The sequence below is a fragment of the Cetorhinus maximus genome, chromosome 5 (genome assembly GCF_964194155.1).
Source record: "Cetorhinus maximus chromosome 5, sCetMax3.hap1.1, whole genome shotgun sequence".
Classification (NCBI taxonomy): domain Eukaryota; kingdom Metazoa; phylum Chordata; class Chondrichthyes; order Lamniformes; family Cetorhinidae; genus Cetorhinus; species Cetorhinus maximus.
This window is the reverse complement of record NC_135883.1, coordinates 166,449,477-166,476,170: the sequence shown is the minus strand read 5'-3', so window position 1 is coordinate 166,476,170 and position 26,694 is coordinate 166,449,477. Positions and strand designations below refer to the sequence as shown.

General features: G+C 42.6%; 1 protein-coding gene across 2 annotated transcripts in view; it reads right to left on the bottom strand.

Annotated features, from left to right (window-relative positions):
* LOC144681065 (inactive tyrosine-protein kinase 7-like) overlaps nt 1-26,694 on the bottom strand; it is a 317,600-nt gene that overhangs the window by 122,444 nt on the left and 168,462 nt on the right. For both annotated transcript variants that reach the window (XM_078542773.1, XM_078542774.1), the window contains exons 3-4: nt 25,434-25,536; nt 22,105-22,292 (exon numbers count right to left, since the gene is read on the bottom strand). In XM_078542773.1, the coding sequence (XP_078398899.1) occupies nt 22,105-22,292; nt 25,434-25,536 (291 nt within the window). The remainder of the gene's footprint in view (nt 1-22,104; nt 22,293-25,433; nt 25,537-26,694) is intronic.

Sequence of the window (26,694 nt, the reverse complement as noted above, 5' to 3'; positions counted from 1 at the left end):
GTTTTGAAGATTTAAACGATTGGAATTTTAAGCATCTCGGTACCACAGGGTTAGCTAAGGTACAAAAGGTAGGTAAAAGAGGGATTTAAGAATCAGGTTGTCAAAACCCTGGGTGAGACTTCAGGAAGCTATGCTGACCTAGAACAGACCCAATCAAGAGTTGGACAACAGAGTTTTAAAATGAATCCACTTACTATTGTAATAAGACTTCAGTACAGCCCATTGTCAAATTCACTGCCTGAGTGTAATCCATGCTTCAAGCATATCTTGCAAATGTCAATCGCTTGTCGGTGAGAATAAGAGGAGCTGCATCAGATTATTACTTTGACAAATGAATGGAAGTCTCATGAAGCTATTAATGTATATAATATTTTGGAAAATATTTTTCTTTTAAAATAGAGGTTTGGTCTGAGGGTGTGTCTTAATTGGATTAAAGCCAGCTAGTCTGGGTGCTTTGATGGGTACTAGTTTTGACATGTGAGATAGCATGCATTTGCATTTTTTGAATAGAGCATTCAAGTAGTGGGATGAAAACTGATGCCTTTCTAGCAGCTACCAAGCAATATGCTTATATTTATAATTCCTTGATTGGTTCGGAATTGGTGAATCTTAAAGTTTACAAGTGCGAGAGGCACTTTGAATTCAAGAGTTGGTGAGGTATTTTAGAGGTGGTGAGACTGCAAGGTGGCTTTGGCAATTGCAAAGGCTTGTCTGGGAGTAGAAGAAATAACCGATTGGCTTGGAGACAATAGCCAAAAGTAAGTTAACAGAGTTGGCGGATAAGTTACAATTGGGGTTACTTGCCTGGGCTAGGAAATCAGATATAGTTAAAAGTATAGCACAGCATCTACAGTGAAACCTGACACTAGTGAGTCACAGCTGGAGGTAGTGAGACTTCAATTACAAATGAAAAAGCTTGAATTAGAAGCAAAGGACAGAGAAATGGCTTTTAAAAGGTAAGTTGAAATTGCGAAGATGGAGGAGGAGGAAAAAGAGAGAGAGAGAATTCCAACTGCAAATGTTGAGTTAGAAAAGAGACATCAGTATGTGAGGAAGGATTTGTCTCCAGTGGGGATGTGTTTAAATTTGTACAAGCTCTTCCAAAGTTTGAGAAAAATGATATTGAAGCATTCTTTATTTCATTTGAGAAGCAAGCTAAACAGATGAAATGGCCACAGCAAATCTGGACGTTGTCATTACACTCTAATTTGTTAGGTTGGGGGCTTGAGGTATATGCTTTGCTTTCAGAAGAAATGTTGGTGAATTATGATGTGGTGAAAAAAGCTATTTTGAGTGCATAAGAGTTGGTTCTAAGCATAGAGACAGAAATTTAGGAATATGAGAAAACATATGTATGCTTTCTAAGAAGAGAGCATACTGTCAGGATTATGCACAGGATTGGGATACGGGAATTCCATTTTTGTTATTTGCTATTAGATACGCTCCTAATGCATCGACTGGTTTTAGCCCTTTTGAACTAGTTTATGGTCATGAGATAAGGGGACCACTGAAATTGATTCAAAATTCCTGGGTTACGTATCAAATTTCAGGAAAAGATTGAACAGAGGTTGAGAGTTGGCTAGGCACCATTTAAAGATATCACAACGAGTGATGAAAGTGAAAGCAGATAAGGCGGCTAAAATTTGCAGTTTTGTTTCTGGAGAGAAAGAACTAGTTTTGTTACCAGTTCTAGGTGATTCATTAAATGCAAGATTTAGTGGGCCTTACAAGGTTGAAAAGAAATTGAGTGAGGTAAATTATTTAATAAATACTCCAGATAGAAGAAAGAAGAGGAGGGTGTATCATGTAAATATGCTTAAAAAGTACTTTGACAGGGAAGAGGAACAAAAAGAGGCATTAGTGATGGTGGATGATGAGAAAGAGGTAGAAGTGCAGGACTCTGAAATTGATTTTCCTCTAATCAAATTGGATAATGGGGGGCGGTGCTTGAAAATTTAAATGAAATATTGAGTTACATTCCAAGCAAGTGTTAAAGTGATTTGGAAAAGCTACTGCAGTCACACAAACCTATTTGTGGAAATAAATTGGGAAAGACATATTTAACTTTACATGATGTATGTATAGAAATATCATCTTCAGTGAGGCAACAACCTTATATATTAAATCCAGCAAAGTTATCACAAGTACAAAAAGGAATTGATTTCATGCTTCAAAATGGTATCATTGAGTTTAGTTGCAGTAACTGGAGTTCGCCTATTGTACTGGTACCGAAACCGGGTGGAACACAAAGACTGTGTGTGGACTATCGAAAGGTGAATGCAGTGACAAAAGTGGATTCATATCCCATACCACGGTTGGAGGATTGTATTGAGAAATTGGGACAATCGAAATTTATCACAAAGATTGACTTGTTAAAAGGATATTGGCAGGTACCGTTGTCGGAGAGAGCAAAGGAGATATCAGCTTTTATAACGCCAAGTGGACTATATCAGTTTAAAGTAATGCCATTTGGTATGAAGAATGCAGCTGCGACATTTCAAAGACTGACGAACAAAGTAATTGCAGGTCTAAGCAACTGTGCGGTTTATATTGGTGATCTAATTGTTTTCAGTCAGACATGGGAGGAGCATTTACAGCATCTGGAAGAATTATTTACTCGACTGCAAGAAGCTAATGGTGATGAACTTGGCTAAAAGTGAATTTGCAAAAGCGCAAGTTATGTATCTAGGCCATACCATTGGACATGGTAAAGTGGCTTCGGGAGATGCGGAAGTCAAAGCTATTGTGGATTTCCCAGTTCCTACAACAAAACGAGAAGTTTTGAGATTTCTGGTCATGAACGGGTTTTACTGGAAATTTGTACCAAATTTTAACCAAGTGGTTGCTCCACTGACTGAGCTATTAAAAAGGTTTCAATGGACACTGGAGTGTCAGAAGTCATCTGATTGTTTGAAAACTGTATTAACTACGACACCAGTATTGGCAGTACCCAATTATGCCAAGCAATTCAAGTTGGCTGTTTTCTCGAGCAATATAGGCATTGGGCTGCACTGTTACAAGGCGACGACACTGGAGTTGAAAAATCAATGCTGTATTTACCACGGAAGCTGAATGTACATAAGAGAAGATATTCAACCATCGAGAAAGAGACTTTGAGATTGGTGTTAGCATTGCAACATTTTGAAATTTATGTGGCAAACAATTGTTTATACAGACCATAATCCTTTGAAGTTTTTGGGCAAATTTTGTGACAAAAGTGCAAGGCTTTTCAGATGGAGTCTATTATTACAACCATTTAATCTACGTATTATACATATTGCTCGAAGAGAAAATCTGTTTGCAGATGCGTTATCAAGAGTTTGAAACTTAAATGAAAATGGGACATTTAACAAAAAACCTGGACACTGAACTGGAGTGATTTCTGTTGATACCAAGGACTTGTGTGTGTGTATATAATATATGTATATAATATATATTGCTATGTTAATGAATGCATCTGGTAATGTAATAGTGTAATAAGTATAGGAGATAGTGTGAGATGGGTTATTAAAATGAAGCTGTCTTTTAGAATTATGACTGTTCATTTTCTGATAAGGAGGGGATGTCATGAAGCTATTAATGTATATAATATTTTGGAAAATATTTTTCTTTTAAAATAGAGGTTTATTCTGGGGGTGTGTTTTAATTGGATTAAAGCCAGTTAATCTGGGTGCTTTGATGGGTACTAGTTTTGATATGTAAAAAGGAGATAGGTGCATTTCTATTTTTTGAACAGAGCATTCAAGAAGTGGGGTGAAAACTGACACCTTTCCAGCAGCTACCAAGCAATATGTTTCTATTACTAATAAAATTGGTACAATGAAAGTGGTTTTATTGTTAGAGAGGTTTAGTTCAGAGATTGTTGATACAATGAGAATTAACTTTAAATGGGACTGGTAGGTATAACTTCAGTAGTTTTCGGTGTGTAGAGGCAACATGAGATCAAAAGGCAGCTGCAAGCTCAAAATGGCTCCACAGGAACTAAGGGAAAGAACCTAATTTTGAATTCGTAAGGTGAAAATGCTTTGCCTGTTGTTTGGTCAAGTCTGTGGGTCACTGTTGCCTTAATGGAGATTAGTTTAGGAATTTGTTAAAAGTTATGATGGTAGTAATTTGTAGCCATGTGTATATCTATTTTAACCTGTGTAAATTAATAAAATGTTTCCTTTAATTTAATGTAAAACTGAGAACTGGTGGTCTGATTCCTGCATTTAGAGTTGCATCTCAAACATAACACTTAAAAATATAGGTTATGATAGTTTAATTTAAAGTTTCCCTCTGGGATTTTTAAATAACTCCACTTTACCAATTGCATCGGTCATAACAGGAGGAAAGATCCTGAAAGCAGGCAAGTCCATAACTTTCACCCTTGGTATGGCAAGGAACATGATTATACACAGAAGGCATAACTGTTTTATTTTTCCAAGCACGGCACTGCACCTAATCAAGTATAATTGCAGTTCAGCCCCAGGGTTCCAATACATAACTTTCATCCTTTAACTTGGTCAGATTATGTCACTTTGGATTCATCTACATCAGACAGACCATTTAATTTTATACAGTGACTGGATACCGAGGATATGATGAAATTTATTCCAATTTAATTGTCCGCTTCCCTCCACCCACCAACCTTGATGTACGTATGGTTCCTCTAAGATATTACCTTACCTAACAGACCAATCTTCATTTACATCCAGAACAAAATTTCTCAGGCTGTTCAATCACCAGGTGCATCACAGCTAGGCATCATCATGCCATCATCCCATATGAGCTTTGTAGAGTCAATGGATAGCATATGGGTTAAATATCTCCTCATGAAGCCTAAGTGGGTTGTAGCTGATTCAAGTCCTCCTACTGATTGCCCATCAGCATCAAGAAACTCAGCACAATCAGGAACTTAATGTACAACTTCTCCAAATAATGCTTCAACTATTATAAAACATGTTTGGTTCCAAAATTTCAACATAGCTGTCTAATTTAACAAAATTCTTATTTGTGTTGTATGGACTTCAATTTATACAGTACCACTGTATCAGATAATAGGTTTTGCCTGAAGGCATTGCATGTCTGTTTTTCCAACTGTGTAGAGTACAATTACCTAAGGAAATATATTGCGTGCAAGGAAACAATACCCATAAGAGTTTAGCTTTGATGGCTGCTCCAAACACAAGCTTGGTTAATTAATTACAAAGGACAATTAAAATGTTGGCAAAGTGATCAAATTAACCTCAGTATAAAAAAAGGCACAATTATTACAAGTGGCCAAAATGTTTCCCCAGAACAAATAATTGCCATTGCAAATAACCAAAATGGAAGCAGAATAAACCCCACCTGCTTTTCCTGATCATTTTCAACTAAATGTAAAAATAACACATTAATTCTATTGATAATCTGTGTAAAATGGAGAGATATTCAAAGATATGTAATTATAAAGGTTTGTGGTTGCCTTTATTTCACCTTAGGTGGGATTCTAGGAGTGTCAGTTCCCAATGCTCGAGTTCTATGCGGCTGGCAGCAATCAGAATAAATTTGTTTGAAATGCTGAGGCCTGATGCTTACCCGGTGTCAGCTGTGGCTCAGTTCATAGCACCCTCGCCTTTGAATCAGAGGGTTGTGGGTTCATGTCCCACTCCTGGAAAACCAAGAACTGTGATTGTACTCGAAAGAAGTTGCAATCTGTGACTGTTGGTAACTCGAAAGAGTTTCCAAGTGCTGACCACATGTGCACCCTAGGGTAGCACTCAGCCTGCTCATTTGGAGATGATAATTTTAGCACCTAATTAATCACAATATTCAGCACAAAGAAAATGCAGAAAATACTCAGGTCTGGCAGCACCTGTGGAGAGAGATATTGATAGCGTTTTATCAGAACTGGAAAAATGTTAGAGACCTAACAGTTTTTAAGCAAGTACAGAGTCAGGGAAAGGGGTGGGGATGGCTGAAGAACTGAAGGGAAGGTCTTTGGTAGGGTGGAAGGCAGAAGAGATTAAACAGCAAAGGGTTGGTGATGCAAAAGGAGATAGTAATGGGTCAAAAAACAACAAAAAGAGAAACAGGTATTATTGATCTGAAATTGTTGAGCTCCAAGTTGAGTCCAGAAAGCTGTTAAGTGCCTAGCTGAAAGATTAGGTGCTGTTCCTTGAACTTCATTGGGATAATGTAGGAGGCTAAGGTTAGAGAGGTCAGAATGGAAGTCGATTGAGAACAAAGCAGCTTGTATGAACATATGCAGTTGGTGTCGTTATAAAAATGCACTTTCCAATTTAAATCACTAAAATCATAATGCTACATCTGCACAGGGACCGAATTTTGTTTAAATCAGATTTAAATACACATTAAAAGGCTCAAAACACTGCAATGAATCACAGAATAACAGCACAGAAGGAAGTCATTCAACCAGCTGGGTTTAGTCCAGCTCTTGAGAATTGTGTCGAAGTGCAGGAATGGGGATTCACAACTACTGTATTGCACAGTAATTTGATCTGACTGTGCACAGCAATAAAGCTTAAAATTCAACAAACAAAATGAAGCCTGGATGACATAATCACATACGGTATCTATGACACAAGAGCTAAAACTCCATATCAATCTAATCTCACTACACTGATAGATTTAGATTGCACTCCAAAAGTTGTTATTCACAAGATACATGAATTCTTAATCTCACTTGAGCTGGGGAAAGTAGTGAAGAACACAAGAATTAGGAGCAGGAATAGGCCATTTGCCCCACCAGCTTGCTCTGCCATTTGATAAGATCATGGGTGATCTGATTGTGACCTCAACTCTACTGGCTCAAAAGTAAAACAGGAAAGGTGGCCAACCATGGCTTACAAGGGAACTTAGAGATAGTATTAGATCCAAGGAAGAGGCATACAAATTGGCCAGAAAAAACAACAGACCTGAGCATTGGGAGCAGTTTAGAATTCAGCAAAGGAGGACCAAGGGATTGATTAAAAAGAGAGAAATAGAGTATGAGTAAGCTTGCGGAGAACATAAAAACTGACTGCAAAAGTTTCTATAGGTATTTGAAGAGAAAAAGATTGGTGAAGACAAATGTAGGTCCCTTACAGTCAACAGGGGAATTTATAATGGCGAATAAAGAAATGGCTGACCAACTAAATACATACTTTGGTTCTGCCTTCACAAAGGAGGACACAAATAACATCCCAGAAATGTTGGGGAACACAGGGTTTAGTGAGAGAGAGGAACTGAAAGAAATCAGTACTAGTGGGGAAATGGTGTTGGAGAAATTGATGGGATTGAAGGCCGATAAATCCCCAAGGCCTGATAATCTACATCCCAGAGTGCTTCAGGAAGTGGCCCTAGAAATAGTGGATGCATTGGTGATCATCTTCCGAGATTCTATAGACTCTGGAACAGTTCCTACAGATTGGGGGGTAGCTAATGTAACCCCACTATTTAAAAAGGGAGGTAGAGAAAAAACAGGGAATTATAGACCAGTCAGCCTGACGTCAGTAGTGGGGAAAATTCTAGAGTCCATGATAAAAGGTTTAATAGCTGAGCACTTGGAAAGCAGTGGCAGAATCGGACAGAGTCAGCATCGATTTATGAAGGGGAAATCATGCTTGACAAATCTACTGGAATTTTTCGAGGAAGTAACTAGTAGAGCTGATGAGGGGGAGCCAGTGGATGTGGTTTATTTGGATTTTCAGAAGGCTTTTGACAAAGTCCCACGTAAGAGATTAGCATGTAAAATTAAAGTGTATGGGATTGAGGATAGTGTATTGAGATGGATAGAAAACTGTTGGCAGACAGGAAACAGAGTAGGAATAAACGGGTCTTTTTCCAAATGGCAGGCAGTGACTAGTGGGGTACCACAGGGATCGATGCTGAGACCCCAGCTATTCACGATATATATTAATGATTAAGATGAGGGAACTAAACGTAATCTCTCCAAATTTGCAGATGACTCAAAGCTGGTGAGCTCTGAGGAGGATGCAGAGATGCTTCAGTGAGATTTGGACAAGCTGAGTGAGTGGGCAAATGCATGGCAAGATGCAGTATAATGTGGATAAATGTGAGGTGCTCTCGTCGGGACCTGGAAAAATTTATTAATTTTGCTTCCAATCTCCACCCCTCCATCATTTTCACATGGTCCATCTCTGACACTTCTCTTCCCTTCCTTGACCTCTCTGTCTCAATTTCTGATGATAGACTGTCCACCAATATCCATTACAAGCCTACCGACTCCCACAGCTACCTCGACTACAGCTCCTCACACCCCGCTTCCTGTAAGGACTCCATCCCATTCTCTCAGTTCCTTCGCCTCCGTCGCATCTGTTCTGATGACGCTACCTTCAAAAACAGCTCCTCTGACATGTCCTCCTTCTTCCTTAACCGAGGTTTTCCACCCACAATCGTTGACAGGGCCCTCAACCGTGTCCGGCCCATATCCCGCGCATCCGCCCTCACGCCTTCTCCTCCTTCCCAGAAACATGATAGGGTCCCCCTTGTCCTCACTTATCACCCCACCAGCCTCCGCATTCAAAGGATCATCCTCCGCCATTTCCGCCAACTCCAGCATGATGCCACCACCAAACACATCTTCCCTTCACCCCCACCTGGCGGCATTCCGTAGGGATCGTTCCCTCCGGGACACCCTGGTCCACTCCTCCATCACCCCCTACTCCTTAACCCCCACCTATGGCACCTCCCCATGCCCACGCAGAAGATGCAACACCTGCCCCTTCACTTCCTCTCTCCTCAACGTCCAAGGTCCCAAACATTCCTTTCAAGTGAAGCAGCATTTCACTTGCATTTCCCCTAACTTAGTCTACTGCATTCGTTGCTCCCAATGCGGTCTCCTCTACATTGGAGAGACCAAACGCAAACTGGGCGACCGTTTTGCAGAACACCTGCGGTCTGTCCGCAAGAAAGACCCAAACCTCCCTGTCGCTTGCTATTTTAACACTCCACCCTGTTCTCTTGTCCACATGTCTGTCCTTGGCTTGCTGCATTGTTCCAGTGAAGCCCAACACAAACTGGAGGAACAGCACCTCATCTTCCAACTAGGCACTTTACAGCCTTCCGGGCTGAATATTGAATTCAACAACTTTAGATCTTAAACTCCCCCTCCCCCCATCCCCACCCCGTTTCTCCCCCCTCCCCCCCTTCTTTTTTCAATAATTTATATAGATTCTTCTTTTCCCACCTATTTCCATTATTTTTAAATCTAAAACTAAAACTTTGTTAGTCTTTCCACCCCACCCCCACTAGAACTGTACCTTGAGTATCCTGCCTTCTATTCTTAATTAGCACTTTTCTTAGATAATATCACCACCTTCAACACCTCTTTGATCCTTTTGTCTGTGACATCTTTTGATTATCTGCTCCTATCACTGCTTGCTTATCCCCACAATCACCCCACCCTCAACTTCTCTCTCCCCCCCGCCCCCCCACCTTAGACCAGCTTATATTTCACCTCTCTCCTAACTATACTCAGTTCTGCCGAAGGGTCGTGAGGACTCGAAACGTTAACTGATTTCTTCTCCACCGATGCTGCCAGACCTGCTGAGTTTTTCCAGGTAATTGTTTTTGTTTTTGATTTCCAGCATCCGCAGTAGCTTTTAGCTTTTTGTTTTTATAAATGTGAGGTTATCCACTTTGGTAGCAAAAACAGGAAGGCAGATTAGTATCTGAATGACTATAAATTGAGAGAGGGGAATGTGCAATGAGACCTGGGTGTCCTCGTACACCAGTCGCTGAAGGTAAACATGCAGGTGCAGCAGGCGGTAAAGGTGGCAAATTGTATGTTGGCCTTCATAGCGAGAGGATTCGCGTACAGCAGCAGGGATGTGTTGCTGCAATTATACAAGGCCTTGGTGAGACCACACCTGGAATAGTGTGCGCAGTTTTGGTCACCTTATCTGAGGAAGGATGTTCTTGCTATAGTGGGAGTGCAGCGAAGGTTTACCAGATTGACTCCTGGGATGGTGGGACTGCCATATGAGGAGAGATTGAGTTGGTTAAGATTATATTCGCTGGAGTTCAGAAGAATGAGGGCGCGATCTCATAGAAACCTATAAAATTCTAACAGAACTAAACAGGGTGGATGCAGAAAAGATGTTTCTGATGGTGAGGGTGTCCAGAGCCAGGGGTCACAGTCTGAGGATACGGGGTAGGCCATTTAGGACTGAGATGAGGAGAAATTTCTTCACCCAGAGAGTGGTGAGCCTGTGGAATTCACTACCATAGAAAGTAGTTGAGGCCAAAACATTGTATGTTTTCAAGAATGAGTTAGGTATAGCTCTTGGGGCAAAAGGGATCAAAGGATATGGGGAGAAAGCGGGAGCAGGCTACTGAGTTGGATGATCAGCCATGATCATGATGAATGGTGGGGCAGGCTCCAAGGGCCAAATGGCCTACTCCTGCTCCTAGTTTCTATGTTTCCTGTCTGTCCTCCATAACCCTTGACGCCATTGCTGATCAAAAATGAATGGAGGATATTGCACAACTGCTTGTACTATGATATCTGTCCATTCACATTGCAAGATGGATTTAACAGCTCTAGTGTTCACAATGGAACTGTGCATGTACAAAATTACAATGTATGATTGTTGCAATGTCCTGATTGTGCCAAATTTCAGGTTGCATCACTCCTCTTACATTGATGGAGTGGGGAATGGAATGATCTGCAAGGATCATATTTATCTGTAAACGCAATATCAATGCATTGCTAATATATACCATATGTCATTTGGACACACCATGCATCTGGTGGAAATCATACAACGTAATTGTAGCCTTAATGATAATTACAGTCGGGTGCAGTCAATTTCAGCCGGGGGTGGGAAGGGGGTGTGATCTGGTGAAGCAAAGAATCCAAGAGGTGGGGAAGAATCAAAAATGACTGCAAATAGAAATTTGTGAAACTCTAACCTTACTCAAGAATGTTATACTGGGTTTGGATAAAATCAAAATACAATTAGGCAGAGTCAACATGGTTTTATGAAAGGAAAATCATGTTTGACAAACTATTAGAGTTCTTCGAGGATGTAAGAAGCAGGGTGGATAAAGGGGATTTCCAAAAAGACATTTGATAAGGTGCAACATAAAAAGGTTACTAAACAAGACAAGAGCTCATGGTTTTGGGGGTGATATATTAGCATGGATAGAGGGTTGACTAACTAACAAGAAACAAATTCACGATAAATGGGTCATTTTCGACTTAGCAAACTGTAACTAATGGAGCACTACAGGGATCAGTGCTGGGGCCTCAACCATTTACAGCCTATATTGGTGACTTGGATAAAGGGACCAAGTGTACTGCAGCCAAATTTTCTGATGAATCAAAGATAGGTAGGTAAGCAAGCAAGCTGTGAGAAGAACACACAGGGTCTGCAAATGGATATAGATAGTGTATCGATCCCCGCAGGAACCGAAAACTTTTAAATAGAAATGAATTCTCAGTGGCCACTGGAAAGAATTGAATGACAAGATTCCACGTTTTAAGACTTTTACTGCAACAAATAAAGTCAACACAGATCAAATTAAAGGAAAGGTACTTTTGCATTAACGAACAAACACATAGGAGCAGAATCAGGCCATCTGGCCCATCGAGCCTCCTTCTCTATTTAATAAGATCATGGTTGGTCTGGTTGTGGTCTCAGCTCCATTTGTCCGTCTGCCCCCTAACCCTCAATTCCCTTGCCGTTCAAAAGTCTGTCTGACTCTGCCTTAAATAAATTCAAAAATCCAGCCTCCACTATTTTCTGGGAAAGAGAATCCCACATACGACTGACCCTGTGGGAGAAAAAGTTTCTCCTCATTTCTGTCTTAAAAGGGAGAACTCTTATTTTTAAACATTGTCATCTTGTTTTAGTCTCCCCCACAAGAGGAAACATCCTCTGGGTATCCACCCTATTAAGTCCCCTCAGGATCTTCTACGTTTCAATAAGATCACTTCTCATTCTTCTAAACTCCAATGGGTATAGGCCCAACCTATTCATCCTTTCTTCATAAGACAACCCTTCATGCTAGGGATGAGTCCACTGAACATTCTCTGAACTGCTTCTAAAGCAATTATATATTTTTTAAATAAGGAGACCAAAACTGTACACAGTACTCCGGATGTGGTCTCACCAAGGCCCTGTACAGTTGCAGTAAAACTTCCTTATTTTATATATTCCATTCCCCTAGCATTAAACGCCAACATTCCATTTGCCGTCCTAATCACTTGTTGTACTGACATGCGAACTTTGTGATCCATGTACCAGGACACCCAGAACCCTCTGTACCAGCGAGGTTTTGAAATTCAAAAACCATACTGCTTTTCTACTCTTCCTACCAAAGTGAACATGTTCAATTTACCTGCGTTATACTCCATTTACCAAATTTTTTGCCCACTCACTTAACCTGTCTACATCCCTTTGCACATTCTCTACCTCCACCCACCCGCCGTCTCCATTCCCGGTGGCACAGCCCCACCCCCCACCTAGCAATATCACCCCCTCTCTCTCTCTCCCCAACAGTATCACATCCCAGCTCTCTCTCCCCAACAGTATCGCCACCCCGCTCTCTGTCCCCAGCAGTATCGCCCCCCCACGCTTTCTCTCCCCAACAGTATCGCCCCCCACGCTCTCTCTCCCCAACAGTATCGCCACCCCGCTCTCTCTCCCCAGCAGTATCGCCCCCCCCACGCTCTCTCTCCCCAACAGTATCGCCCCCCCACTCTCTCTCCCCAACAGTGTCGTACCCCCGCTCTCTCTCCCCAACAGTATCGCACCCCCGCTCTCTCCCCACAAGTGTCGTCCCCCCGCTCTCTCTCCCCAACAGTGTCGTCCCCCCACTCTCTCTCCCCAACAGTATCGCCCCCCCACTCTCTCTCCCCAACAGTATCGCACCCCCGCTCTCTCTACCCAGCAGTATTGTCATATGAACATACGAATTAGGAGCAGGAGTAGGCTACTTGGCCCCTCGAGCCTGCACCATACGGACTCGAAATGTTAACTCTGTCTTCTTCTCCACAAATGCTGTCAGACCTGCTGAGTTTTTCCAGCTATTTTTGTTTTTGTGTAAAATAATTTTCCACCTGGATAAAACAGCGAGAGAGTTCAGGGGATACGAGAGCGAGAGAGTTCAGGGGATACGAGAGCGAGAGAGTTCAGGGGATACGACAGCGAGAGAGTTCAGGGGATACGACAGCGAGAGAGTTCAGGGGATACGACAGCGAGAGAGTTCAGGGGATACGAGAGCGAGAGAGTTCAGGGGATACGACAGCGAGAGAGTTCAGGGGATACGACAGCGAGAGAGTTCAGGGGATACGACAGCGAGAGAGTTCAGGGGATACGACAGCGAGAGAGTTCAGGGGATACGACAGCGAGAGAGTTCAGGGGATACGACAGCGAGAGAGGTCAGGGGATACGACAGCGAGAGAGGTCAGGGGATACGACAGCGAGAGAGTTCAGGGGATACGACAGCGAGAGTTCGGGAGATACTATAGGCCCCCAAACAGTCAGGGAGAGATAGAGGATCAAATATGTAATCAAATTTCAGAGAATGTAAGAATAATATGGCAGTGATAGTAGGGGATTTTAAGTACCCACTATTAACTGGGATAGTTTTAGTGTGCAAGGTAGGGATGGAGCAAAATCCTTAAGCTGCATCCTGGAGAACCTTTTTAGCCAGTATGTAGAAAGCCCAACTAAGGGAGGAGCAGTTCTGGGCCTAATATTCAGAAATGAGCCTGGGCTGGTGGAAGGCGTATCAGTAGGGGAGCATTGTTGAGATAGTGACCATAATTCAGTTACATTTAGGATGGTTAGATAAGAAAAGTATACGGTTGTGCCTGGAATAAAAGTTCTAAACTGGAGAAAGGCTAATTTTACTAAGGTGAGATACGATTTGGCCCAAATGGACTGAGAGAAGCTACTTGCAGATAAAACTGTGTCAGAGCAGTGGGAGGCATTCAAGGAGGAAATAGCGAGAGTCACCAAATTATAGGAAGGATGTGATTTCACTAGAGAGAGTGCAGAGAAGATTTACCAGGACGCTGCCTGGGCTGGAGGGTCTGAGCTATGAGGAAAGATTGGATCGGCTGGGGTTGTTTTTCTTGAAGGTTGAGAGGGGACCTGATAGAGGTGTATAAGATTATGAGGGCCATATATAAGGTGGATAGGAAGGCACTTTTTCCATTCGTTAAGGGGTGAATAACCTGGGGGCATAGATTTAAGGTAAGAGGTAAAAGCCTAAGAGGGGAGTTGAGAAATTTTTTTCACCCAGAGGGTGGTGGGAGTCTGGAACTCACTGCCTGAAAGGGTGGTTGAGTCAGAAACGTTCATAACATTTAAGAAGTATTTAGATATTCACTTGCGTTGCCATAGCCTCCAGGGCTATGGGCCAAGCACTGGAAAATGGGATTAGTGTAGTCAGATCTTTATTAACCGGCACGGTCACAATGGGCTGAATGGCCTCCTTCTGTGCTGTAGACATCTATGAGTCCATGATATGAAACAGCCAAATGGAGAGACAGTTGAAAACTGAAAACAGCACGAGTATAGAAACATACATTTCTAAACAAGCACATGGAAAGTAAGAATTTATAGGCACAGGAGAGGGAGCTGATTTGTGAGTAAGGGTGAAGAATTTCTACTTTCTACTAACCTCCAGTTTATAATTAATAGTACAAGAGTAAGGTTAAAGCGAATAAACTAAAGTTTAAGCAAAAAAGTAATTTAAAAGTTTAAGGTAAAGGCATGGCAGGACAGCTCAGCCAAGCGAAATGCCCATCCTGTGGCATGTGGGGAGTCGTGGACACTTCTCGTCACCCAGATGAGCCAATGGCAGGAAGTGTCACTGGCTACACAAGGTTGAGTTCCGCGTTTCAGAATTTGAGCAGCGGCTGGAGCCACTGAGCAGCATCCGTGAGCACATTCAGAGAGGCGGTCACACCGCAAGTTAGGGGCAAGCAGACAGATAGCAAATGGGTGACTGCCAGGCAGTGCAAGAGAAACAGGCAGGTAGTGCAGGAGTCCCCACAGGTCCCCCTCACTAACCGGTTTTCAATTCTGGATATGGGTGAGGGTGGTGGATCCTTGAAGGAGTGCAGCAAGGGGCAAGCCCGTGGTACCACAGGTGACCCAGCTGTACAGGAGGGGAGGAAGAAGAGCAGAAGGGCAGTACTCAGAATCACAGAATCGCACAGTGCAGAAGAGGCCCTTCGGCCATCGAGTCTGCACCGACACGTGAGAAACACCTGATCTGCCTACCGAGTCCCATTTACCAACACTTGGCCCATAGCCTTCAATGTTATGATGTGCCAAGTGCTCATCATGCCAGGTACTTTTTAAAGGATGTGAGGCAACCCGCCTCCACCACCCTCCCAGGCAGCACATTCCAGACCGTCACTATCCTCTGGGTAAAAAAGTTTTCCTCACATTCCCCCCTAAACCTCTTGTCCCTCACCTTGAACTTGTGCCCCCTTGTGACTGACCCTTCAACTAAGGGGAACAGCTGCTCCCTATCCACCCTGTCCATGCCCCTCATAATCTTGTACACCTCGATAAGCTCGCCCCTCAGTCTTCTCTGCTCCAACGAAAATAACCCAAATCTATCCAACCTCTCTTCATAACTTAAATATTTCATCCCAGGCAACATCCTGGTGAATCTCCTCTGCACCCCCTCCAGTGCAATCACATCCTTCCTATAATGTGGCGACCAGAACTGCACACAGTACTCCAGCTGTGGCCTCACCAAGGCTCTATATAACTCCAACATGACCCGCTTACTTTTGTAATCTATGCCTCGATTGATAAAGGCAAGTGTCCCATATGCCTTTTTCACCACCCCACTAACATGCCCCTCTGCCTTCAGAGATCTATGGACACACACGCCAAGGTCCCTTTGTTTCTCAGAACTTCCTAGTGTCATGCTGTTCATTGAATACTTCCTTGTCAAATTACTCCTTCCAAAGTGTTTCACCTCACACTTTTCAGGGTTAAATTCCATCTGCCACTTATCTGCCCATTTGACCATCCCGTCTATATCTTCCTGTAGCCCAAGACACTCAACCTCACTGTTAACCACCCGGCCAATCTTTGTGTCATCCGCAAACTTACTAATCCTACCCCCCACATAGTCATCTATGTTGTTTATATAAATGACGAATAATAGGGGATCCAGCACAGATCCCTGTGGTACACCAATGGACACTGGCTTCCAGTCACTAAAGCATCCTTCTGTCATCACCCTCTGTCTCCTACAACTAAGCCAATTTTGAATCCACCTTATCAAATTACCCTGTATCCCATATGCATTTGCCTTCTTTATAAGTCTCCCATGTGGGACCTTGTCAAAGGCTTTGCTGAAATCCATATAAATTACATCAACTGTACTACCCTCATCTACACACCTGGTCACCTCCTCAAAAAATTCCATCAAATTTGTTAGGCATGACCTCCCTCTGACAAAGCCATGCTGACTATCCCTGATCAAACCTTGCCTCTCCAAGTGGAGATAGATTCTCTCCTTCAGAATTTTCTCCAACAGTTTCCCTACCACTGATGTGAGACTCAATGGTCTGTAGTTCCCTGGCTTATCTCTACAACCCTTCTTAAATAGCGGAACCACATTAGCTGTTCTCCAGTGCACTGGCACCTCCCCTGTGGCCAGAGAGGAATTAAAAATTTGGGTCAGAGGCCCTGCAATCTCCTCCCTTGCCTCCCTCGGCAGTCTGGGACACAAATCATCCAGACCTGGAGATTTGTCCACTTTTAAGCCTGCCAACACCTCCAATACCTTGTCATTCCCTATATCAATTTGCTCAAGAACCTCGCAGTCTCTCTCCCCGAGTTCGATACCTTCATCCTCATTCTCTTGGGTGAAGATGGATGTGAAGTATTCGTTCAACACTCTACCGATGTACTCTGGCTCCACCATAATTGCCCCCTTGGTCCCTAATAGGCCCTACTCTTTCCCTGGTTATCCTCTTCCCATTGATATACTTATAGAATATCTTGGGATTTTCCCTACTTTTACCAGCCAGAGCTTTCTCATATCCCCTCTTTGCTCTCCTAATTGCTTTCTTAAGCTCCACCCTGCACTTTCTGTACTCTACTAATGCCTCCGCTGATTTGCTTCCCTTGTACCTGCTAAAAGCCTCTCTTTTCCTTCTCATCGTATCCTGAATATCTCTGGTCAGCCATGGTTCTCTGGGCTTGTTACTCCTTCCTATCTCCCTACTGATAGGGGTTCTTTAGTTTGGGGAGCAGACAGCTGTTTCTGCGGCCGTAAACGTGGCTACAGGATGGTTTGTTGCCTCCCTAGTGCTCGGGTCAAGGGTGTCACAGAACGGTTGCAGGTCATTCTTGTGGGGCGAACAGCCAGAGGCCGTGGCCCACATTGATACTAATGACATAGATAGGAAAGGGGATGTGGTCCTGCAATCAGAATTTAGAGAGCTAGGTAGAAAATTAGCAAGCAGGACCTCTAAGGTAGTAATCTCCAGATTACCCCCAATGCCACATGCGAGGGAGTACAGAAATAGGAAGATAAGACAGATCAATGCGTGGCTGGAAAGATGGTAAGGAGGGAAGGCTTTAGATTCCTGGGGCATTGGGACTGGCTCTGGCAGGGATGGCACCTGTATAAGCCAGGTGGGTTGCATCTGAACAGAGCCGGGACTGATTCCTTGCGGGTAACTCAGCAGGATTGTGGAAACCAGGAGAGAATATTAGAAAGCAATGCCAGGGTGCATGGAATGTTGGGAGAGGCAGATAGCACTAAAATAGAGAATAGTATGTTAATAGATGGAGTCGGAGTAAGGGAGCAAGTAATGAAGCCTAAATCAGGGTTACACTGCAGGTATGTGAATGCACGGAGTAGAGTTAATAAAATTGGGAAGTTACAGGCACAAATTGCCTTGTGGGATTATGATGACGTGGCGATATCTGAGACCTGGCTTAAGGAAGGGCAGAACTGGGTGCATCCTTAATATTTAGACAAGCTGAGTGAATGGGCAAATGCATGGCAGATGCAGTATAATGTGGATAAATGTGAGGTTATCCACTTTGGTAGCAAAAACAGGAAGGCAGATTATTATCTGAATGGCTATAAATTGAGAGAGGAGAATGTGCAACAAGACCTGGATGTCCTTGTACACCAATCGCTGATGGTAAGCATGCAGGTGCAGCAGGTGGTAAAGAAGGCAAATGGTATGTTGGCCTTCATAGCCAGAGGATTCGAGTACAGGAGCAGGGATGTCTTGTTGCAATTGTACAGGGCCTTGGTGAGACCATACCTGCAATATTGTGTACAGTTTTGGTCTCCTTATCTGAGGAAGGATGTACTTACTATGGAGGGAGTGCAGCGAAGGTTTACCCGACTGATTCCTGGAATGGCGGGACTGACATATGAGGAGAGATTGAGTCGATTAGGATTATATTCGTTGGAGTTCAGAAGAATGAGGGGGGATCTCATAGAAACCTATAAAATTCTAACAGGACTAGACAGGGTAGATGCAGGAAGGATGTTCCTCATGGTGGGGAAGTCCAGAACCAGGGGTCACAGACTGAGGATATGGGGTAGACCATTTAGGACTGAGATGAGGAGAAATTTCTTCACCCAGAGAGTGGTGAGCCTGTGGAATTCGTTACCACAGAAAGTAGTTGAGACCAAAATATTGTATGTTTTCAACAAGGAGTTAGATATAGCTCTTGGGGCGAAAAGGATCAAAGGGTATGGGGAGAAAGCGGAAGCAGGTTATTGAGTTGGATGATCAGCCATGATCATAATGAATGGCGGAGCAGGCTTGAAGGGCCGAATGGCCTACTCCTGCTCCTATTTTCTATGTTTCTATGTTAAATATTCCTGGTTACAAAGTGCTCAGAAAAGATAGGAAAGGGAAAAAAGGAGAAGGGGTGGGGTTTTTGGTTAAGGAGAGTATTGCAATACTGGAGAAAGAGGGTGTGTCACAGGATTCAAGGACAGGGTCGATTTGGCTAGAGCTAAGGAATAAGGAGGGTGAAATTACATTGCTTGGTGTACTATATAGACCACCAGCTAGTGGGAAGGACATAGAGGATCAAATCTGCAAGGAAATTACAGAGAGGTGTAAACATTGTAGAGTAGTTATAATTGGGGATTTTAATTACCCGTATATAGACTGGGATAGTGGTAGTATACGTGGCAGTGTTGGACAGGCATTCTTAGATTGTGTTCAGGAGAATTTCCTACAGCAGTATGTGTCCAGTCCAAAAAGAAAGGAGGTTTTGCTAGACCTGGTTCTCGGGAATGTGGGCCAAGTAGATCAAGTGACAGTGGGGGAACATTTAGGGGACAGTGATCATTGTATCATAAGGTTTAGAATGACGGTGGAAAAGGATATCAGTCAATCCAGAGTAAGAATAATCAACTGGCACAAAGCGGACTTCAACGGAGCAAGAACAAAGCTGGGCCGGATAGACTGGAAATAAAGATTGGTGGGAAAAACAGTAGCTGAACAATGGGCTACCTTCAAAGAGGAGATGGTTTGGGCACAGCCAAGGCATGTTCCCTCAAAAGGGAAGGATAGGACAAACAAATCCAGAGCCTCCTGGATGACAAAGGAGATAGAAATTGAGTTAAAGAAGAAAAAGTGTGTTTACGACAGGTGTCAGGGAGCAAATACAATTGAGAACCAAGCTGAATACAGAAGGTTCAGAAGGGATGTGAAAAAGCAAATATGAGAAGCAAAGAGGGATTATGAAAAAAGACTGGCAGCCAACATAAAAGGAAATCCCGAAGTATTCTATAAGCACATCAATAGTAAAAGGGTGGTAAAAGGATGAGTAGGGCTAAGTAGGGACCAAAAAGTCACAGAAGCAAGAGGCATGGCTGAGGTGTTAAATGAATGCTCTGTGTCTGTCTTTACCTACAAGATAGATGCTGCCCAGGCCATGATGACAGAGGAGGAAACTCAGTCACTCGAATGGTTTAAAATTGATGAGAGTAATGGTTAATAGGTATTTTTTGGGCTGGAAGGAGATTTATAGTGGAGTTCCTCTGGGTTTGTATTGGGACCCTTGCTTTTCCTGATATATATAAATAATCTAGATCTTGGTGTGCAGGGGACAATTTCAAAGTTTGTGGACGACACAAAACTTGGGAGAATTGTAAACTGTGAAGAGGACAACGTCGAACTTCAAAAGGACATTGACACATTGGTGGAGTGGGCAGATTGATGGCAGACGAAACAAAAACAAAAATTGCTGGAAAAACTCAGCAGGTCTGACAGCATCTGTGGAGAGGAAGACAGAGTTAACGTTTCGAGTCCGTATGACTCTTCATCAGAGGAGGCAGATGAAGTTCAATGCAGAGAAGTGTGAGGTGATGCACTTTGGTACAAAGAAAATGGAGACACAATATAAAATAATGGATACTATTCGAAAGGATGGCAGGGGCTGAGAGACCTGGTTGTATACGTACATAAGTCATTAAAGGTGGCAGGACAGGTAGAGAGAGCTGTTTCTAAAGCATACAGTATTCTAGGCTTCATTAATAGAGGCATAGAGTATAAGAGTAGGGAGGTTATGATGAACTTATATAAGACACTGGTTAGACCTCAGCTGTTTTTAAAATCATGAGGGGTCTGGACAGAATAGATAGGGAAAAACTGTCCCCACTCGTAAATGGACCGAGAACATGATGGCAGAGTTTTAAATTGTTTTGCAAAAGAAGCAAATGCAAAGTGAGAGAAAAACTTCATACAGCGAGTAATTAGGGTTTGAAATGCACTGCCTGGAAGTGTGGTGGAGGCAGGTTCGATTGAGGCATTCAAGAGGGCATTGGATGATTATTTAAATAGAAACAATGTGCAGGGTTACGGGAATAGACAGGAGATTAGCACTAAGTTAAAATGCTCAGAGAGCCAGTGCAGACACAATGGGCTGAATGGCCTTCTTCTGCACCATAACAATTCTGTGATTCTGAGGACTTGGCCAGCTTGGTCAGTAGTGACGTTACTGAGCAACTCTTTGTGATGGATATTAAAGTTCCCCACCCAGAGTATATTCTGTGCACTTGCCATCCTCAGTGCTTCTTCCAATTGGATGGAATAGGTGGAAATCAGCAGAAGATTACCTTGCACATGCCTGACCTGATGCCATGGGACATCATGGGGTCCAGATCAATGTTAAGGACTGCCAGGGCAAACTCCCTCCCGACTGTATAGCACAGCGCTGTCACCTCTGGTGTGTCTGTCCTGCCAGTGGGACAAGACATACCCTGGGATGGTGATGGTGGCGTCTGGGGCATGATCTGTAAGGTATGATTCCGTGAGTATGACAATGTCAGGCTGTTGCTTGACTAGTCTGTGAGTCAGCTCTCCCAATTTTGACACAAGCCCCCAGATGCTACTAAGGAGGTCAACAGGGCTGCCTTTGCCGTTGTCATTTCCGGTGCCTAGGTCGATGCCGCGTAGTCCATCTGCTTCATTCCTTTTCAACTTTATGGTGATTTGATACAACTGAGCGGCTTGCTAGGCCATTTCAGAGGGCAGTTAAGAGTCAACCACATCACTGTGGGCCTGGAGTCACATGTAGGCCAGACCAGGTAAGGACAGCAGATTTCTCTCCCTAATTGTCATTAGTGAACCAAATGCATTACCAGACTTAACTTTCTGCGGCCAGTTTAGTGGGTAATTAATTTGCAAATTCAGCAAGTTTTTGGAAGATAAAGAGGGGCGCTAAAGGCACAGTGTCATTTGTGTGGTGAACAATGAAGCTCAAGCCTTGGAGATTCACAACTCATGGCCTGAAACTTGCTGGTCAAATTACACATTAATAATGCTGTGCCCGATCAACACACCTATTTTTCCAGTCGATCCAGCCGATTATCTCTCCAACTCAAACACCCTTCTCAACAGATACGGAATTAACTCTTTTAAAGCAGTCAATCAATTGCCTTCCTGGGATTCCTTTCAACATATTTGTTATGGTAGGCTTTGACACTAACTTCCAATGTTACTCAAAGCCAAAGAATTTTATAGGGTTACTTTTACATTACATTTACATATATATTATTTTAACTGACCATATTCTATCTTAAATATATTCTAATGCTCCAAGATGCAGCTATTCAGACTTGCAAAATTCAACTCTAATAACTTACCGATGATCATCAGGGTGAAGTTATCATTGCTGCAAACGTTTCCCACAGCATTCCTTGCACAGCAGTAATAAACCCCATTATCATCAGGGCTGGCACTTTTCAGGGTCAAACTGCGCTCTTTGTTGTTAAACGTGTAATGGCTTGCATCTGTTAACTGGATACCATCTCTGAACCATTGCCAGTTGGGACTAAAGTTTGAAGAAATAAAAACAAGTGAAGAAAACATTTGGATTAAAGTGGTGCATGAAACATCTGAATTGCAACATAGTTGTGAACTATTTTGCTTGTCCTCGAAACTAATAAAAGGCCAAAAGCTGAAAAAATAAGCAAAACACTCAAACCATTTGCCCACAATTATTGCAGAAAGAACACACATAAATCATATTGAACAAAAACAGTATTAGAAAGATTTATAACGGAAGCAATAAAGTAAGAATTTGTAAGCGAAGATCAATATGCCGAGAGCTCCCAGGGAAAAGTGGGTATTTTTTATCAGGAATAAGTGGCATCATATAATCCCCACCACCACACTGGGAACCAATAATCATTTTTGTTTTTAGACAGCTGCATGATTGAACAGATGAAGTTAAACTGAGATTTAGAAATTACTACTGATCTATGCTTTATGAATGCCCCTGATGTTGTCTTAGACACCCATCCAGAACCCATCCATCTGCAGCACTTCAATGTAGCATCCCAGTACTTCCTCAAAAGTTCCCAGGGTATTTATTTCTATCATTCTTACCTGAAAACGTAGTGTGTAGTATATGTAGTATTCACTCCTGAAGAATTTCCTGGCATTAGTCCTGAATTTAGTTTTTTTTTCCACAGGTGTGAACCTCTGTCCCCTAAGTCTGAATTAATTTATTTGGACTTAACATTTCCTTATCATTTACTGTTTTCTTTAGCTGGTGAACTATATAATTTGTGCGTGTCTTTAGCTGGCCCCATTCTAAACCAACTCATGAGCCTTTTCCAAGCCCAATTCTTGCTGACCTCATGAGCAGCTTCCTTTCTTTATGCAAGATTGCTTTAAAAACTGCCGGAACCAACGATGTGTCAAAAAGTTAATCTTTAACCTGCCAGACTTTGCCAACTATCCTCCCATCTTCAACCTCCTTTTCCTTCCCACAGTGCCTGGACCACATTGGTCAATGGCATAAATTATTGATTGCAAAAAGAATACACCTTCTCTACTTGTTAGTCTTGATCTCAGCAATTAATTGACAATGTTGATCAATCTACTCTCCTTAGCCACCTCTTCAGTCAACCTTCATGGCACAAAACTCACTTGTCTTTCTTGCATATGTTAAAGCAGATTTCATATATGCTGGAATGGCTTCTCTTCCCACATTGCATGTTTATGTGGGAACTGTTCAAGGTCTATCCTGTGTTTTTTTCTACTACTTGTCTACATGTTGCCCCTTGATGACATCACCCACATTATGGGGTCAGTTTCTGTATGCGTCGAACATCCAGAATTATTTCCCACCACAATCCCCAACACCACAACTACCTACATGCTGTTGGATTACTTGTATGACATAAAAGGCTGAACATCCTCCAACTAGCAACAATGATCTGTACCCACCAGTCAACAACTCTGCATTCTAGCCCCAAACTCCAAATCAAGGGTGCCCGATTGCTCCGGCAGACTGAGTTGAGCTTCAAACTCCAGCTTATTCATCAATGCGACAACCCATTCACGTTTTCACATTAACCCCTTCACTCCCACTATTGCATGAACACTTGAGCCTATTTCACTGCCAGATACGACTTTGCTAATGCTTTCTTGCCAGTCTCTGGTGCTTCACTCCAAATACAATCCCACTCATTCATTGCCTGAGTCGGCCTTGTGCATAACGTCATCTCAACTAGCTTCTTGCCCCTTATACTGTTAATTAAAAATGATTGTTCTCATTTGTAAATCCTTCATTACCTCAGTACATCCCAAGCCTACAACCTCTGCCATATGCCTGCACAGATCTTCAGTTTTTTTAATTCATTTCATCAGCTGTGAGCATCACTTGCAAGGCCAGCATTTGTTGCCCATCCTTAACTGCCCTAGAGAAGGCGATGGTGAGCCACCTTCTTGAACCACTGCCTTGCATGTGCTGTAGTTACACCCACAGTGCTGTTAGGGAGGGGGTTCCAGGATTTTGATCCAGCAACAGTGAAGGAACGGTGATATATTTCCAAATCAAAATAGTGAGTGGCTTGGAGGGGAACTTGCAGGTGGTGGTGTTCCCATGCACCTGCTGCCCAGTTTTTCTAGGTGGTAGAGATCACGGATTTGGAAGATGCTGTCAAAGGAAGCATGAGCATGTTGGAAAGATATCACCTAGAATTTCAAGGAGGTAGGGAGGTGCTGCGGTATGGAATGCAAATTGTTTCTCTTACACATCTCCTGGTAGCAGACTATGAGTAAAATATCCCATTTTAGCATTAAACCAGATGACTACTTTGAAAGGCAAGATCCAAAGTTAAGGTTAAACCCACCAAAACTCAAATATAAAATGTTAGCATGCTGTAGTGCCAGTGATTCTCGGACAACGGTTCCTGTTTGGCACAGGGAATACTTCTCTTTGTTCCAACAGGCGAAAATGATAGAACACAATTGCAGTTGCCTGTGCCAGGTACAGAGAAGCAATCCAAGTATCATGAGGCCAAAGGTGTAATTGAACTCATTTTAGTATTATGCTTTATGAAAGCAGGAAGAATTTCATTTGAATCATACAAATTCAGACAAAGAAAACTGAAAATCTAGAGACCAACTCACAAACATCAATCAAGAGCTTGGAGTTCAGCCACTTCAAAAATTACGAAATTTACAAGGTGGTGTTTAGCATGAATTCATGAAAACAATCTGTAAGCGTTTAGGCAGACAGATGAAGGAGGGAACTAATAATACTGCAAAAAAAAACTGATCATAAGATGAGTTGGATTTCATTTTGAAGAATTGCAGGAAAAGAAAAATCTTTAGCTGATAAGTGATGAGAAAATCATAAGGCCAACATACCTAGGGAATAAACTGAGATATTCCATCAACCATTATTCAGAATTTACTCTAACTCCACTTGTTAGTTGTCTGAAAATTGCTGTGAAAATAAATCCCTATTTTAGAGTTAATAACTAGCAATTTACATTTATTTTTACCTCTCAAGACAATGATTTGTAGTTGCCACAAGCAGTGACTTACATAATATGCCAGAAGAATTGACTTCCACTGGAAAATGCTGTTCCTTACTGAATACAGTCCAAACAAAAATATACTGCCTGTACCACTTGTGAACCATTGGAACTGTTCAATAGAGGAAAGGCTCACTTACCGGGGGTGTCCATCAATGTTACAGCGCAGAGTGATTGGAGCAGATGTTTGTATTTCAGACACGCTGGGTGGATCTTTCAAAATCACTCCTCCAGTCTCTATCCCTGAAATAAAGAAAGCAAAATTTGATGAGCACTAAAGAAAAAAAAAAAAACAGGCTCTTCTCAAAAACAGACTTGCCTCAGATCCCTCTTATCGATCAATGGGTCCTTGTTGTTTTGCATTCCGACAATTAACTTTCAGCGTGCCCTTATTCAGCACAAGCCCTCCTCCACCTACTTGACTGCACTAGCTGATGTAAAATCAATTATTGATTTGGATGAAAATTGAAGGAACTGTTCAATACTTCATGGATTAAAAGGCCATTCCTTTCGGATAACTGGGTTTACCCAGTTAGCAAGTACGTTGTATATTATATAGACCTGGGAGGTTCCAGGTCTGGTTCAATAAAGAGCATAGGAGAGGTTGCCGGGAGCAACACCAGGCATATCTAAAAATGATACCCTAATCTAGTGGAGTTACAATACAGAATTACAAAAGCAGCAGCACGCAATAGACAGAGCAAAGTGATTCCACAAACAGGGTTCTGACCCCAGATCAGATCAAAGCTCTGGAGTCCTGCTACATCCAGTCATGGAATACTTGACATTTAAGGTAACAGAAGGAAGGAGGAGCTCTACAAACATCCTGAATGATGACCTAGCATATCAGTGCAAAATACAAGGCTGAATGTTTGCAACCATTTCAGCCAGAAGTGCCAAGTGAATAAGCTAGCTCAGCATCCTCCTGAAGTCCTCAGCAACACCGATCAAGTGATAGCAAGAAATGGCTGTGCATGCTTGGCACACAGCAAAGGTTATAGGCACCGATAACATCCCAACTGCAATGCTGGGGACTTGTGCTCCAGAACCAACCACACCCCTAGTCAAACTGTTCCAGTACAGCACCAACACTGGCATCTGTACAGCAATATGGAAAATTACTTTACGTGTCCTGTTCCCAAAAAATAGGACAGATCTAATCCGTACAATTACCATTCCATCAGACTACTCTTGATCATAAGCAAAGTGATGGAAGCAGTTGTTGACAGTCCCAAGCGGCAATTACCTGTTTACCAATGCTCAGTTTGGGTTCCGCCAGGACCTCTCGGCTCTGGACCTCATTTCAATGTCAGTCCAAACATGGACAAAAGAGCTAAATTCCAGAGGTGACGTGAGAGTGACTGTTGTTGACATCAAGGCACCATTTGATTGTGTGTGGCA